This window comes from Crocodylus porosus, unplaced genomic scaffold (assembly GCF_001723895.1).
Source record: "Crocodylus porosus isolate Cpor-Errol unplaced genomic scaffold, CroPor_comp1, whole genome shotgun sequence".
Taxonomy (NCBI): domain Eukaryota; kingdom Metazoa; phylum Chordata; order Crocodylia; family Crocodylidae; genus Crocodylus; species Crocodylus porosus.
The window spans coordinates 6,617,417-6,634,443 of NW_017728935.1; the positions used below are offsets into that span (position 1 = coordinate 6,617,417).

The window sequence follows — 17,027 nt, forward strand, 5'->3', positions numbered from 1 at the left end:
CCAGTAAATTATTAAACCGCTGTGTTGGGGAGCACTAAGTACTTGCATTCATTCTTTTTCTAATGTTATGGGGCACCGGGGTCCCTGGACTGGATGGCTCCATTAATCTGAGCAGCTGAGATGGTAGCGGGCTGGATGTGCTGTAGCTCCGAAACCTTCTAGCGCACTACTAGCTCGTACGCTTGTTCTTGCACGGTGCCGACAGGTGTCGGCAGTTGTGTCTAGGGGGTCAGTACTGTCTTAAGTTGAGCTGGAAGGGAGTGTAGAGCAGCGGGCTGACTTGATAATTCACATCTTCACCCCCAGCCCATCTGGTCCTTTGCCGCAGTTGCTGTTGCCCTTGTTGGAAGACAGTTGCTGGATTAAAAGCCTTTTTGCATTCAAGAGCCAGTGAACATGAAGTCTCACAGTGCGGTGGACCTGTAATAACACAGAAAGCTCCCCCAAGACCAAGGAGACTGGTTGGACTCTGGCTGTTTGCAGTGTTGATGCTGAGATGCCTCTAAGGCTGATCTGCAGGACCATAACGATGCTCCCTGACTCCCTTCATCAGGGAATTGTGTGTGGTTTGAGAGATGCCAGCTGCTTTACCCTTCTTTACTCGGTCCTTGCTAGAGGAACCTGGTCACTTTGCTGTCTGAAAACTGGATCTGCCGTTCAGAGCTGCAGAGTTGGTGCTTGAGCTTCGCCAGCCAAGTGAACGTGTGCCTACCCCTCCCATCCTCTCCCTTCCCACTTCTCCTGGTTCCAAAAGAGGCAGAACAGTTTTGGGTAGAATATAGTAAGAAATGTTTGCTTCCTTTGCCTTCAGATGCAGACACTGTTCATAAAAATACTTGCTTCCATTTTCTTCACTGAACTGTTTAGTTATTGGAATAGTGACTCCTTTTCAGTATCTCAGTCCGAGAATGAACAAATGGTGTCGATCATGGGTCAGAATACATGATGTAATTGGTGAAAGGGGATTTCTGCTATGTAAAGAGCTTTTGTCTTAACTAAATCCGTGTTTGGATGTGTTTCAGCATTTCCCGTGCATAGGGAACTGCACTTATTGAACCATGCACTAGGGAAAACAGTTGCTTTTGCACATCTTCCCCACGGACCAGGAGCTGAGACTCGGGATATGCCACGCAGTGTTAGAGGCCTGCCCCCGCCTCGTCCAAGGGTTGCTTTCTGGAAGTGGTCCTACTGCCCACATCCACTACCTTGCACCTGAGCACGAGGGCTGTATGAATGCGAGCAGCACCTCGCAGCGCTGCCCGAGAGCAGTTAGGTCAGGGTACGTTATTTGCCCGGTATCCCCGTTGCGGCCGCTAGCAGAAAGCACACATTTCTGCTGTGATCCAGTCAGGAAACCAGCATTGTACAGATGGGAGAGCAGAGCTGTGGCGAGGCCAAGAGACCTGTCCAAAGCTACGCAGCAGAGCCAGGGGTGAAGCCCGGGAGCCCAGAACTCCCAGCCCGCCGCTCCAGCTGCAGTCCTGCAGTGTCTCGAGCAGTGCATCCAGGATTTTCTGGGGTAACAAGCTGGATGCAAAGAGATAAGCTTGGCTAATATTTGCAGCAAAGGGAGCAGCTGGGTGGGGGGGTGTGTGTGTGTGTAAAATGAAATAAAACAAAACAAGCAGCTTGCAGGCCAGCGTCTGTTTTCAGTTAGTGTACAAGCAAGCTTCAGGGGTTGTTACAGGGAAAGGAGAGGTCCCCGTTCCTTTTATTGATCATGTTTTTGTTTCTTTTGGTGGTAATTAAAATACCACAGACACGGGCATTAGGAGCTGGATTTCCTCTTCCTGCAAATGGTTTCCTGTTGGGGAAAGCAGGCTTGGGAATCAGTAGCTACAAGTGAAATGATTTTAGGGTATTTGAAAGGAGGGAAGTCGGGGGAGAGATTTATTCTGCGTGCATGTCTGCAGGTTGGGTTGCAGCACGGGGTGGCGTTCAGAGCCGATTGTGCTTTCAGATCCCGGTCTCCCACTTGAGGTCACATTTCTCGTCTCTGCTGAAACCAGCTGCTCTTCCTCTGTCCTGAGATGGAGGTCAGATTTGATCTTGTAGGATTCACTGTACGTGGTGAGCAGTAAAATCGGATCGATTTGCAATCTGCCTTTCACACAAATGGCACCGTGTCCTCTTCCCTGTTCATCCCCACATCCTCCCCTTGGTCAGAGAAGTGCCGGAGCTCCCCTTCGATGTGAAGTCTCCATTACAGGATTCATTCAGCTCAGCGGTGGGTTCTGGAGCCACCAGGTCCTCTAGCAGCCTGTCTCTTCTATGCTGCCGGTGCAGACCCAACACTGGCTCCCAAACTGGTTGAAACGGGCAGATATTTACTACCTTCGATTTCAGATGGGCAGGGAGGAGAGAGGTTCTCGGTTCTTTACAGCAGTTTAAAAAAAGTTGGGGCTTGGCCCAGCTGCAAAGCTGGCACTTCACGTTTGATAAAGGTTTTGAGAAACGGTTGAGTCGCGATCCATAGGGATAAGAAGCTGCTTTGGGCATTGACTCTGCTGCAGCCATTCAGTAGCTTGGGAAATGCATTGTTTGGACCATGTCCACATGTGGGAGCACTGGCACTTTGTGAAAACCATGATCCTTCTGGGCTCCTCTTGCTGTCAGCCTTGGCAGGCATGGCAGGGGCCATCTGAGCCTTGGAGACTGCTCTCACCACCTCTCTGGGGTAGAGAGAGGTCACTGGCCACACACGCATTGTGCTGCCTGCTGGCTTCCCCATCCTGCGGCTAAACAAAGCTAATCTCAGAGGTCGTTGACCCAGCACCTCTCAACAGGAAAAGCATATGCAGTGCTGGAGACATCCATCCTTCCAGCAGATAGATAACTAAGTCTGAATCACATCCTGCTGTCTACTAGCAGGGATTTCCACATCTCGGAGACGAAATATCGGGGCACCAGGAGCATTTGTCTTATCCTGAAATGATTCATGTTGGTTTCCTTCTGCTTATTTCTTCTGAGCAACTGCCTTACTGTAAATTGAAGTGCAAATTTGTATTTCTGTTCCAGGCCCAGCACAGAGACACTTTCGTTGAAGAACGCTATGGGAAGTACAACATCAGCGACCCACTGATGGCTCTGCAGAGAGATTTTGAGATGCTGAAGGAGGGAAATCATGGTGAAAAGCAGCCTGTCTGCTCCAACCCCTTGTCCGTCCTGAAAGTAGTGATGAAGCACTGCAAAAACATGCAGGAAAGAATGCTGTCCCAATTAGCTGCTGCAGAAAGCCGGCACAGAAAGGTAGGCCTCGGTCTCTGCTCTTCTTGCTTTCAGTAATGTGCCCAAGGAGTTACTTGACTTGGTGAAGGAGCTTGTTTTACAGCCTTAAAGCTTCAAATTCATCCATGTGATATAAGAAGTGAAGCTCACGTATTGTAAGTACAAAGGCAGAAGTGCGGCTTGCTGTTTACTTAGCAAGAGCGCAGTGGAAAATGTAGAAGTGAATCTTTTGCCTGGGACTTGGGGAGTACTCCAGACGCTTTGGGGCCAGTGGTGACGAGTCCTTCGTACAATAATCAAGCATCATCTTAGTCATTGGGTTTGTAGATCTGCTTCCTCCTTCTGGGAGGCGGCTGCAGCTCCTCACTGCTCCTCTGATGGTTAGAAATGCTCTAATTTCCAACCTAAATGTATTCCCTGGCAGTTTACTTGCACACCATTACCCTCTACCATCCTCAGTGAAGTCGCTGTGTGCTTCGCCTGAGTCTGTAAAGAAAAAGCTCGTGCAAGTACTCCCATCCCGTTTGGGCGTGAGGCATACAGGGCTGGGGCCTTTACGCCTAATTAATGTCAGAAGATCTAGTTTCCACTCCTGTGTGCTATACTGACTGTGAAGAAGTGACCTGGATTTATTCTGTCATATGCAATGACAAAGAACACTGGCAGGAGCGGTTCTGGTTGCAGAAATGTTGCTGTACCCATGCAACAAGCAGCTGGGCTTCCCAGCTTCAGATGAAGGGTGCAAGGGTGGCATTTATTTGGAAGTATTTTTTTTGCACTCAGTCTACAAAGCAGTTTGATCTGCAGCTCATGGAAGAATAAACGGGGACTGTGCCCTGTTCTTTCTTCTTTTTTTTTTTTTTTTTTTTTGGCCACATAGCTGCCAATAATTGGGCTTCTGAAATCTTATAGCCTCTTCCCACAAGGTTTTCTGCCTTCCTTGAGCGTGGTGTCTAGCAACTGAATGGGAGGATAGAGGATACTAAAGGAGCTTTTGGTGAGCGCCTACTAGAGGGACCCTGGGGTTCTGGTCATGACGTCCTCTGGGGTGCCCCAGGGATGACTGCATGCTGGCGTTTTTGCTGAGTTTCTAGAATCCCAGTTATTCCTGTAAGTCAGTGTTCAAATTTTGAAGGAGCACCTCAACCAGGCCCTCAAGGCAGGCATTTCCATTCCAAGTGTTCATCTTGCTTCAGTCCAATGTGACAACAGAAGTTTGTTTTAAAGAACTCTAGTTCGTTCCTCTGCTTGATTGCATTTGCACTGCACTCTCCAAATCTCTCCCAGGACACTAATGAAGAAAAATAGATATTGTGCAGATTGCCACTGAGCTTACAGCTCAAAACTAGACTGATGCGATTATGGCCGGGACCCTGCTTCCTGGACGCCTGCATTGTCTGAGGCGTTGCCTCTGCTCCTGCTCTTTGCGCTGATGGTCTTGCCAGGAAATCCCACATAGGGCAGCGGGCAGCCACTTACCAGTACAGCTGAAATTATGTGAAAGAGCACTTCCTTACAAACTCCAACCTGGAGACAGGCCTGTAGGCTGGCTCTCGAAAGCTAGCTCTTAAAGGCTAAAATAAGGACATGCCTGGGTTGCAGGTGATGCCGCACGGTCGTCTCTCCGGCACAACTTTGGGCTGACCCTTTGCGTTTGAGGGATGCTATTTCACCTGTCTGCCCAAATTTGGCCTTGGCCACTGCACAGCACTGGTCTCAGGCCATTCAGAGCAGCTGTTTCCATGAGTCTCTGCTGTCTGGTGACTGAAGTGTCTGTGCCTGTTTGGAAGGTGATCCTGGACCTGGAGGAGGAGCGGCAGCGGCACGCCCAAGATACGGCCGAAGGAGATGATGTCACCTACATGCTGGAGAAGGAGAGGGAGCGGCTCACTCAGCAGGTGTGCTTCCGTGCTTGGTAACGAACCCTGCTCCGGAGAACTGCGTGTCCTGGGAACACATCCTTATCCGTGGGCTGGGGAGCGGGCTCCTCCAACTGCGCTGGTGTGGTGGAGGAATGTGAAGGGTCTGATTCCAGGCATTATTCTTTTCTTGGCTCTTGGCAACGGGATGTAAACTATGTCCAGAGCCTGCCCAGATCTATGCACAGCTGAGGTGTTCAGCAGCAATGAAATAGGTTCAGGAGCTTGCTTGAGACCTGAAAAGAGCTGTGGGAGGGGGCTGAGCCTTGCAGTCCCACCACTGCTGGCTCTGATGCTGTGCAGTACTAGTGCAGAATGCCGACCAGTGTGGGAAGGACTAGTATTCTCCTGTTCAGAAAGCTGCAGCAAGCCAAATCCCTGCTGCTGCTTTAGCTGGTATGCAGGAGCAATAGCATGTTAAGACGTTAGACTTTAGACCTCCATAACCATTGCTAAGGAGCAGACTGAGCAGGAAACAAATAAGGTGGAGTGTAAAGGAGTCTCCAGTTGAGATGACCGCCTCAATCCTTGCAGGGCTGGCCGCAGGTGTTGCATTACAAGGACACCAGCTGCACACTGCCCAGCATTCAGTACTTGACTGATCTGTTCATGCTTTGTGCCTGGCAAGATGTGATTTCGAGCTAGCTTTTTACCTCGCTGCACTTGGTTGCCCCTAGATAGGACAGGACCCCCCTGCTTTTGGTGTTAATGCTGCCATCTGTGGTTGGGGCACATGGGGATCAGAGCTCACAGGTGAGAAAATGCTTTCAGGTCTGCAGGGCCTCCCCACTGACTCTTTGGGATTGGAAACATTGCTTCTGTGGCATTTGCCAAACTTGGTGCTTCCTTCTGAGAACCTCCTGTCTTCTTTTTTAGTTGGAGTTTGAAAAATCCCAAGGGAAGAAGTTGGAGAAAGAGCAGAAGAAGCTGACAAGCCAGTTGGAGGAGGAGAGGGCACGCCACAAGCAGCTGTCCTCCATACTGGTCCTGGAGTGCAAGAAAGCCACAGCCAAAGCAGCAGAAGAAGCGCAGAAGGCAGGGGAGCTAAGTCTGAAACTGGAGAAGGAGAGGAGCAGAGTGAGCCGGCTGGAGGAAGAGCTGGCCTCCAAGAAGAAGTGGGGCTTGCAGATGGAGGCACAGGTGGAGAAGCAGCTCTCAGAGTTTGACATCGAGAGAGAGCAGCTGAAAGCCAAGCTGAACCGGGAGGAGAACCGGACCAGGGCCCTCAAGGAAGAAGTGGAAAACCTGAAGAAAGCCTTGAAGGAACTGGAGGCTTCTCACGGGGACGGCAGCCCTGCTGACTGCTCGCAGCCAAGCCCCTCCACAATGACCAGAGCTGTTGAAACCGAGAGCAGGTCGGTGAGGTCTGTGTCTTGCCAGACAGGCGGTGCCGAAGCAGACAAAGCCAGCGTGGGCAGCGCAGGCAGAGCCTCGCCCATGGTGCTGCCCAGCCCCATCACACCTCCCTCGTCCTATGCAAAAGCAAACGGGCACTGCGATGCAGACATGCAAGCAGGTAGTGAGCTACTGCAGGCCAGTGGGAAGGAGACCCAGAAACCCGCTGAGCCGGCCCCCGACAGCGCGGCTGAGAACGGAAGCTCCCCAGTGCGAATGGAGTCTCCGGTCCATGTGACTGCACAGCTCCCTTCGTCTGGGGCATCTGTGTCCCCCAGCAGCACCGCGGCCTCCTCCCTGACGCCCTCCCCGTGCTCCTCTCCGGTTCTCTCTAAACGCCTGGTGGGAGCTTCAGCGAGCAGTCCCGGCTATCAGTCATCCTACCAGGTGGGAATCAACCAGCGTTTCCACGCCGCTCGCCATAAATTCCAGTCTCAAGCGGATCAGGACCATCAGTCCAGTGGGCTGCAGAGTCCTCCTTCAAGGGATTTGTCTCCGACCCTTGCAGATAACTCTGCTGCCAAGCAGTTAGCCCGCAATACCGTCACTCAGGTCCTTTCCCGATTCACCAGTCAGCAGGGGACTATAAAACCGGTCTCCCCCAATAGCTCGCCCTTTGGCACAGACTACCGAAATCTGGCAAATGCCGTGAGCCCCAAAAGTGAGTCTGGCCATTCCCCAAACCCAGGCAAGGTCTCCAGCCCGCTGAGCCCGTTGTCTCCAGGAATAAAGTCACCAACCATCCCCAGAGCAGAAAGAGGGAACCCCCCACCTATTCCTCCAAAGAAGCCTGGCCTGGCTCAGTCCCCAGCAACTCCTGCCCCGCTAACCAAAACACTTTCCCAGGCGTCTTCTCTGGGCACCCCCATGGACTTAGCAGGCAGCTGCTCTAACAATGCTGTCGTAGCAAACGGTAAAGACATTGAGATACTGCTGCCAACTAGCAGCTAGTCTCCAGAAGGCGTCGAGGTGACATTCCAAGGCTCGGCATCCTGGAGCTGAGACGTGCTCTCCCCACTTCATGTTATTTATTTGGATAGCAGCAGCCTCTGTCCATGTCATGCGTTTAATAGGGTCCCTTTTGTTTTTTTCTCTTTTCAAAGTAGGTAGGAAAGGATTTTTGCGTTGCCGTATTAACAGGAACTAGAGCTAGAAGGTAGCCTCAAAAGGGGTCTTGTGGCAGGAGTCAGGTCAACTGAGGAGGCAAGAATCTCAGCCCTGTGCCCGGCGCCGGCTAGCAACTGTCGTGGGACTGAAAGGCTCATTTTAAATTATGCAGAAATGACTTCACAGACTTTTACTCCAGATGAACATTGTATAAAAAGTGCCTGAACAAAGCCTACAGTATGAATGTGGTTCTCTGCAACAAAAAAAACAAAACACGCAGAAGGGGAGGGAGGAGGGGCAGGAAGACCATCCAACTGCAGTGATGAGTTCTCTGTGAATCCTGAATGTCTAAAACAACACTGAAACCAACTGTTCGTAGAACAAGTCAGTAAGCCAAGTGCTACACAGTGACTCCTGGAAGGTGACTGCTGACTGGCCCAGAAGGCCAGGTTTGGCCCTGCGAGACCACTGCTCCTGTTGACCTCTCTGGAGGTGCACGGGAGCTACTTGCGGGAGAATTTGGTCCTGGTACCGGCCAGAGATCTTTCTTTCCTAGCTGGAGTTGTCCAAGTCCGGTGGGCATATTAAATAGTCAGGTGCCAGTTTTCCTTCAGCTTAATAACTCCATCCAAAGATGTCTCGGTGTGGATTCAAGTGCGAGAGATGGCTTCCCGGCCGGTCACCTTCCACGTTAAAATTCCTCACGCGTTCTGCTGTTGTGTGTAGAACTTCTGAGACCAGGATCGTGCTATTACTTGATAAGCATTTTGCTATTACTTGAAAAGTGAAATCTCTGCCCCATTCCAAACAGGTTTTTGCAACGGAAAGATGGGATCTGTACGATGATCAAAAGCAATAAGTTGCTCACTTTGTAAGCGTGCTACGCAGCAGACTGACACAGATTTTTCTGACTAATCGGGTTTGCAATAGAGCCTGCTAGCCTTCACTGGCTGCAACCGTGGAACCAAATTGTTAACTCTTTCATAGATAGATATGCATATATATGTATAGGTAGGTGCCCGCGCGTACATGTTAAACACATAATACTTATATATAAATCTTAGTCGGGTATTATTGAGGTTCTCCTTGCTTCATAAAGGAAAGGTGGAAATGCCTCGGGATTGTCACACAAGAGAGCAGTTACTTAAAACTCAGTATGCTGCCTGTGCTTTAGGGGCAGACCTCCTGCAGGAAAGCGCTCCAGCATGTTGAACTGACCAGTAGCGACGGCTGACGTAGCTTACAACAGATTCCAGTGCAGTGATAACGGTTGACTTGGGCATTTAAGTAAAGGGGTAGACTGTGGTCCGCGCTGCTAGCTCACTGCAGAGGACAGCGCAGGTTCAGGTGCTGCAGTGGTACAGGCCAGACGTAAGGCGGGCAAAGATCAGTAGAGCAGATTGGAGATGAGGCACCAGCTTGGAGCAAGCCTCACAAGGGCACAGCGGGAGGCAAGAACCACACAAAGGTGAGAAATCAATTTTTTTTTTGTTTGTTTGCTCCCCAATGCTGGGCCGTGTCTTACAGTCTGCAGCAGCAGCCCGGTGCCTGGAGCTCAGCCCCACAGAGCCCCCAGGGGCATTCTCTCCTGTCGTCACTTATCATTTGGGTAGAGTCGAAACACTTCCTACTTTGCTATAGGAAATATTCCCCCCAAAGTGCATGGGAGGCGCTGCTGTCCATGACCTAAGAGGTCACTCCAAGCTCTGAATCGTGGGTTGTAGGCCTTGAGAGCTGAGCTGCTCTGGAGGAGCCAGTCCTAACAGCCCTTCTCTTGGCCCTACAGACATGTCAGGCTTTTGGTGTAATCCAGTAGAAACTGACATCTGTCGACTGAAGTTAGGGATTTATGCACTGTTACTCCTAACTCATTGTAATAGTAGAATAATACGAGGCTAGAGGGGAGTGACTCTTTGGAAAGCACATCTAGAATTTGATGTGTCCCCAGCCAATTTTTTCTCCTGATTAAGGGGAAGAGCTGAGAACTGGTGGGGGAATGGAGCTGGCGTATCACTTCTAACTCAAAACTGAGGGTGGAACAGCTGCTCCACCCTGTTTCCTTGCTTTTAATCCAAGTGGTATTATCCCCTTTCTTTATGACGTGGCTCTGTAGAGATATATACTCTAATTAAGTTTATTTCTTAGGAAATGCACTGAATAATGTATTTCTTCTATAATATAGGAAGGGGGGGTGCAAAAGAATATGTATTTTTGCTAGTAGCCTATCTTCTGAGATTAAACTAAGCACAAATATTAAAATGGATCCAGCTAATCCAATAACAGTTAGAGTTAGTATTTGAACTTTTTGACGTAGATTCTGTGTGTGGAAGCAACTAAGTTTTCCTGTGATTCGCATCTTAGCCATAAGCAGGAATTGTTGCAGAGTTTTTTTGTCAACCGCCAGTGGGGCATCATGAAGTGCAAAAGACGTACACTAGTATTAATTGTTAACATTTGTAAATTTGTAAAGCCAAATGTACTAAGCGGATGTTGCGAATCACTTTTCCAACTGATGGCATTAAATGTGGTAAGCATTCATACTATCAATAAAGGATTTTATTTTTAAGATGTGAATATATGGTGCAAGAAAGTGTTCGTGCACATCCTTGACTTCTCATACTGCGGCCTCGGGGGCTGGCGCTCGGGCCATCGCTGGCGGGGCATATGCGTGCATGCCTCTCTATCGCTAGCTGCCCGCTTCTTACATACTGCAAAACGGGAGAGGAGGAGATGCCCTGGTACCTCCCACTGGTGCCACAGGGACACTTGGAAACTCCTGGCTCCCCAGGGTACTCCACAGCCCGGAGCATGAGCTCCTAGAGATGCTTTGCCATGTTAGCTTTGCCTGTAGCAGATTTAGTGGTCTGTTTGTTTGTTTTTCTCCAAACGTTTAGCAAATGACCAACTTACTCAGCCTTCATACACTTACCATTTGCTTGAATGGAGCTATTGACAGAAACATCACTTAGATGCTCCTGCTGTATTCCTTGCCGGTGAGACGTTGCCTGGAGTCCCGCGATTGGTTTTGAGCCCCCCGTGGCAAGAAAGACGTGGATACATTAGAAGAGGTTCAGTGGAGAGCAAGAAACATGATTCCTGGTCGTGTTTTCCAGGTGGCAAGCAAAGCAGAGAAGAACTGGGGTTATTTAGCCTTGCAGCACAGGAGAGCTGAGTGGGTTGTTATGAAGTGGATGGTGGGAGTCTCTTCTCTGTCCACAGGAACCAGGGCAAGACAAAGCAGTCTTAGATTGTACCAAAGGAGATTTGGTTTGGATGTTAGGAAGAGGTTTTAGGACTGAGACTGATTTAAGCACTAGGGAGGTTAGAAAGGGGGTGAAGGTTCAACACCTGCCTGTCTAGGATGGTTTAGGCTGAGATGAGCCTTGCTCGAGCCGGGGGTTAGAACAGGCTCCCTTCCAGCCTTTCTTTTTTTTCTTCCCCCTGATATAGTAAAGCTGGGAGGAAACCGCCAATCTCTGTTCATAAGTCCAGGTTTGAAGGGGTTGGTTGCTTTTGGATTTCAAGGACTTTTGAACTGACAGCCTATGCATCCGATCGCATTCCTGCAGGGGCAGTGGGTGTTACTCCGTGGGCTTTCACATCGCCGTGTGCACTTAGCTTGGCCTGGAGCTCTTATCTAGATGGTCGGGTTTAAAACAAACAGGAATCAGTGTGAAAAAGCTTGTAGTCAGCTGCTCTGCACTGACTCAACTAGCAGAGTGAGTGTGAAACTGCTTGATATTGGGCCCATCACAGCATCGTGTCCTGCTTGGTGTCCTTGATGCGTTTCGCTAGCACAGCTCTACTGCACTGGCTTTCCCGTCACAAGCACCGGTGCTAAGCAACGAGAAAGGAATAGCTTCCTGTTAGCTTTTTCAGATCATTTCCAGTCCCTTCAGCCTTGTTCTCTCAAGCAGGTTCGTGACAATCCCAATCTTGTTGCTTGTCCACTGATTTAACCGTTTCCCTGCATCGTTGTGGGTTTATAGCCGTTTCTGCGACGGCCGCAGCCCTGGATGCCTGTGTCCCTAAGGAATTGTAGCACCTGAGCAGGCACCTCCTGGGCCATGAGGGTATGAGGTGCCTTCCCAGTGCAGAGTGCCCAAAGCCTGGGTCAGTCGCATCCCAGAGACGCATGGTAAAGTGGCTCTTGCAGCCAGGCCACGATCACAAAGCACAGCCCTGGGTCAGAGGGACAGCAGTGCAGGGCACCTGCACCAGGGAGACCCCAGAACTGCTGCCCTCCACCCTGCTGCCCATGGGTACCAGCTTGCCGCCCTGAGCAGAGCTAGTCGCATAGTCCTGGCACCGTGCAACCACTGCAGTGTCCAGTCCCTGCAGCTCCTTGCTTTTCACACAGGAAGGCAGCTTCCTTCTGCCCCCAAAAGCTTGGGGCTTCTGTGCTGCCAGTTCCCCCCTGCCTGGCAGCAGCTCCTGGTAGCAGTGTTCACCACCCACCCCCTGCTTTTTCTGTCTCCCCCACGGGCCAGCCTGACAGCAAGGCAGGGGCAACACCTGCCAGGGCGGAGCAGCTCTGCACCACCTGGTCCTGCTGCATCCTCCCCCGCCAGGAGCCCTGCCCAGGTACTGGCTGGGGCAGCTGAACATGCACCTGGCTGACGCGGCAGCCACGGAGGCAGGCCCGGTGCTGCCAAGCCCTCGCCCACGCCTGGAACGCCCACAAGCCCCGATCGAAACTGCAGCTGGGCAGTGAGTTTCGGTAGCTCAGGGCTGGGTGCTGGGCCAAAGCCAGGAATGGGGGTGATGGGCAAGCATGCTACTACTCCCCGGCCCTGGCCCCACTGTCCCGCAGCCAGCTGCCCTGGGAGAAGAAGGGAGCTGCTTTCTCGGGCACACAAGGCTCCATTCATGGTCTGTGGTAGAGACCCGATGAGCTGTCCCCGCGCTGGCTCGGCCCGTCACGCCCACGTCTCGGTGAAAGGAGATGGAGATGGAGTCCACGCATCCTGCCCGCGCACCGGGTCGGTCTGGCCAGGCAGGAGGCTGCAAGGCGGAGGTCGCTGTGCCTCTCTGGCCCGCAGCAAGGCAGGAGACGCAAGGACTGTGCAGCTCTCTCAAGCTGGTTTCCCCTTCCTCTCCGTGGGCTTTCCTTGTAGCAGCAAGGAAAGGAAAAGCAGCAGCCTGGTGCCACCTCGTGGGAAGAGCTGGAGCCAGCTGCAGCTGCACAAGGCCTGGTGGGGCCGGTGGTTTCCTCGCGGGGAGGGCAGGGCAGGGGCTCCTGTGCAACCCAGGGGCTTGGCCCCTCTCCCAGCTGCCCCCTGCCTTGCTTGCAGGCTGGTGGCCCGCGGGGATGGGCTGCAGTGGATGTGCCAGTGCCTCAGTTCCCACCACCTCCCCGCTCCCTGCAAGATCCTTACCAAAGCCCCGCTACTTCCCACCCCAGGCCCTACACTCGCCAGTCCTATTACCCAAATGTGCAGCTGAGTCCTGCTCATTTTTAAGGGACTCAGTTCAAATGCAGAGGGGAGCAGGGGGGACCCCGAAGGAGCCCTCTTGACTTCCAGCTTGTGGAGCAGTCAGGAGCATCGGGGCTCCTGGGGCGAACGCAGCTGAGCCCAGCTGTTCCAGGGGTGGGGAGGCTGCGGCCCGAGTACTGCTGTGTGCCCAGGACCTCTCCGCCCTTGGGCCGGGGCAGAGCCTGTTCTCCCGCCCCTCTGGCAGTGACCAGTGAAGCACCGGACGCATTTTGAAAGGCCACGCCAATTTGTAACCCCTGCCCAAGAGCCTGGAGGGTGGTGCAGCGAAGTGGGGCTCCCCTCCGCTTCTGGGAGCTGGCAGAGGTGACCTGAAAGATGAGAGCAGGCGAGGCAGCCCCTCCTCACACGGCCTGATGCAGGGAACCCGTCCCGTGTATGGGGAGCCTCCCAGAAACAAAGCAACACGCTCAAGTACTGGAGGAAGATCCGGCCAGTCTTCCTGGCAGGGACCTTGGCCTTCCCCGCGAAACACTTTCTCCCTGTCCTGGGGAGTGGAACAGCCCCATGGCAGACAAGGACGTCATGCAGCAGGCCGAGAAATGTGGCAGAAGCCCTGCAAGCAAACTGCATGGCCTGGCAGGGAGGAGGAGACAAGGGAACGGTCAGCATTGCAAGCAGTGGTGAGGCCTACAGTAACCAAGAAAGTGTAAAACAGAGAAATGCCCCTGTTGCATTGCTGGGGCTGGGGCTGGGGCTGGCTAAAGCGCTGCCTCCTGAGTCGCACCTGCAGTCGACTGCTAGGTCCCCACTCACTACCCAAGCACCCCTGCCAGGTGCTGACCAGGTGGGTACCTTCCAGTGCTCACAAACCCTCTCCCAAAGCAGCCCAGGCTTCCTCCTGTGCCAGCGCTGGGTGTGCCAGCTTGGGACAGGAGACAGCCCAGGGCGAGACCCCTCTGCCTGCCGTGCAGCGGGGAGCGAGAGCCAGGGGCACGTGCTCATGTGCTAATGGCACTGAGCTGGCATGCCGATGAAGTTCAGGGTATTTTGATCTCTGCAACACTTAAATTAAAACTAGCCAGTTTCCAAATCATCTGGGTTTTGTTAGGTAATCTCAATTCAGAACAGACACTCGGAGCGAGCTGGAGTTTGCAACTTGCTAATTGTACCCAGCATATATGAGACATACCCGTACATCAGGATGTATCCTTTTGATTTCCTGCTTGCAGTGCATTTGATTCGTACTCCATCCCATTTCTGTCTGAATGATTCAAAACCAGCGGCTCTGATTTGCTTGCACAACAGCGATTGTCGTCTCATTACCTAAAATAGGGATTTTATTAGCCTGAGTAAATTCCTGGAGGAGAGTCGCTCTATTTGAAGGTTATTCAAATCCGGATTTCATTATTTTGCCCAGGAACCTGTAGCAGGAAGAGGGGGGCAGTGGGGAAGGAGGGGAAGGGAAGCATTTCTCTTTTCTTATTTCCTGCTGCTTTCAAATATCGTTTGCATAGCTGCCTGCAGCCCTGGAGGATCAGCACCCACCTCTCCAGAGGACTGCGCTTCGTGCTGTATGTTTGGCTTTAAAAAAATCTGGTTTTGGCCCTGATTCCCAGTCTCTCACTTGACACATTAATGGCTCTGTGGTTTGCCTCTTCCTTTCCGCCTTGGCTTCACCCTCTTTGCTGTGTGTGTGGCAGGGAGGAAAACCCTTACCCGTGGTGGAAAAAGAAAGATTAATTCAGTCGTTATATTTCATAGCAAGTCTAGCTATGAAGCCTGTGATGTGACATGAACCATGTGGTTTCTTTCAGGAACCTCTTGCCCCTTTTTTAATTTAAAAGGCTAGGGGTGGGTTTCCAACCACTCTCTTCCGTGACACCCTTGGTTTATAAATACCCAAGGTCTTCACTTACTTTTGAAGAAAGCTTAAGTACAAGTCTTCACGTAATAGTCCTGTAACACCATTGTTATGAACAAATATAGCAAGAGCATTTGAGGTTGGTAATGGTTACTAGAATAGGAAGCTATTTAAGTACAGAGTGTTTATATAATTAATTCCCCCGATTACATTTTGGCAAAGCTTAAACAGCTTTCTTGCTAAGAAGACACAATGCCTTCTTGGCGGGCTATTTCAGTTGAGGAATCTATTTAAGTAACACATAAGGTTTTCTACTTTATAATGGCCTTTCTAAACTTCTTTTTCTGTATACCATTTGGGTGTTCACATTTATCAGTAGCAGAATTTCCATTGCCTTTAAACCCCTGATGAAAATTAGCAATGTCTCAGAAAGTGAGCTGAATACAAGGGGGAAGGGGGGGAAGGAGGCCACCCAGTGAACTACGTACCATAGGGGGTTCCCAACACAAAGCAAAAACAATTAGGAATCTATTGCATGTGCTTTGGCTCATGAACAGGCAACCTATTAAAGATGCGGCAAAAACTAATCAACGAGAATGAGCTCATTAAAGAATGACGGGGGCTAATTTTTAAGCCTAGCCTAACCTCTTAAAGAGATGCGTTTTCTTCCTTGAGTGAATCCTGGGAAGAAGAACATAACCCTCTGCCATCTTCAACAGCAGCACACTTTGCTCCCATCTCTCGGCTTCTCCAGTCCCGTTTCAGCCTCTGCCTCTTCATCTCATCCCTTTTAAGCAAAAAAACCCAACAAAAAACAGTGTCAAGCAACAGGAACGTTTCAGTTTAGACTGTTTCTTAAATATATTTATGCAAGGAGTATATTTACATTTATTTTGTAGCAACTTGACTGTGATTATTAACAGCTTTTCCTCTTAAGCACTAGAGCGCTAGAACGGGGTAATTTTGGAAAGGAGATCTAACCTCCACTTGGTTTAACATTACTGATTCTTTGCAGCACTCATTCAATGGCTTCTCTTGGAGAGGGATTTTATATAATAGTCCTTTAGTTCATTGATACTTGGAAAAGCATTGAAAATTAGGGTTGCAAGGAATGTCAGGAGTTCATCATGGTCACCTTGCTCATCTATGAACTATTCATCGCATCTGGGATAAACCGGACAGGACTCGCAGACCATTAATGAACGTCGCTTGTCCTGAGCGATCATTACTGCGAGTAGGCCAGGCTGTGGCAGCACGGAGGAGCTGGCTCGGAGCAGCCCCGGGGCAGTGGAAGGGGGCTCGGGAGAAATGCTGCCAGGCTGAAGGTCGGGGAGGACCGGGTTAGAGAGCTTCTGGAGGGGCTGCGTGTGTTCAGATCAGCGGGTCCAGATGCTCTCCACCCCCGGGTGTTGAGAGAATTGGCAGGGGTTATTGCGGGGCCCCTGGCACGGCTTTATGGGCACTCGTGGTGCTCGGGCCAGGTGCCAGATGACTGGAAGATAGCTAATGTGGTCCCCATCTTCAAAAAAGGGAAGAGGGAGGACCCGGGCAACTATAGGCCCGTCAGTCTAACTTCAATCCTGGGGAAACTCTTGGAGAAGATTATGCAGGAGCACGTCCGTGATGGGCCAGCAGCTGGGATGATGCTCAGGGGCAACCAGCACGGGTGCATTAGGGGAGGTCCTGTCAGACCAGCCTGGTGGCCTTTTATGATCAAGTCACAAAAGCCCTGGCCGCAGGGGGAGCAGTGGACACCGTCTTCCTGGACTTTCGGGAGGCCTTCGACACTGTCTCTCACCCCGTTCTCATTAAGAAACTGGGGGCTGTGGTGTCGACCCCCCCAGTCAGACGTGTCGCCAGCTGGCAGAGGGCGGTGGCGGCCGGGTCATGTTCGCCCTGGCGGGGTGTGGGCGGCGGGGTCCCCCGGGGCTCGGTCTGTTCAACATCTTCATCAGCGACTTGGGCGAGGGGGTAAAAAGCACCTGCTCACATTTGCTGATGACACCAAGATGTGGGGGGATGTGGGCACACTAGAAGGGAGGAGCAGGTTACAGGGGTGGGCCGAGAAAGCAGGGTGGG

General features: G+C 51.5%; 1 protein-coding gene and 1 long non-coding RNA gene across 3 annotated transcripts in view; one reads left to right on the top strand and one right to left on the bottom strand.

Annotated features, from left to right (window-relative positions):
• The window catches only part of CTTNBP2NL (CTTNBP2 N-terminal like), a 41,679-nt gene extending 31,456 nt beyond the window's left edge, over positions 1 to 10,223 (top strand). For both annotated transcript variants that reach the window (XM_019546826.1, XM_019546827.1), the window contains 3 exons: positions 3,019 to 3,249; positions 5,019 to 5,126; positions 6,024 to 10,223. In XM_019546826.1, the coding sequence (XP_019402371.1) occupies positions 3,019 to 3,249; positions 5,019 to 5,126; positions 6,024 to 7,493 (1,809 nt within the window). In that variant the 3' untranslated portion in view covers positions 7,494 to 10,223. The remainder of the gene's footprint in view (positions 1 to 3,018; positions 3,250 to 5,018; positions 5,127 to 6,023) is intronic.
• Positions 10,224 to 13,482: 3,259 nt separating this feature from the next.
• LOC109317878 overlaps positions 13,483 to 17,027 on the bottom strand; it is a 17,366-nt gene continuing 13,821 nt past the window's right edge. The window contains exon 3 of the long non-coding RNA XR_002103134.1: positions 13,483 to 13,700. This is a non-coding gene — a long non-coding RNA (uncharacterized LOC109317878). The remainder of the gene's footprint in view (positions 13,701 to 17,027) is intronic.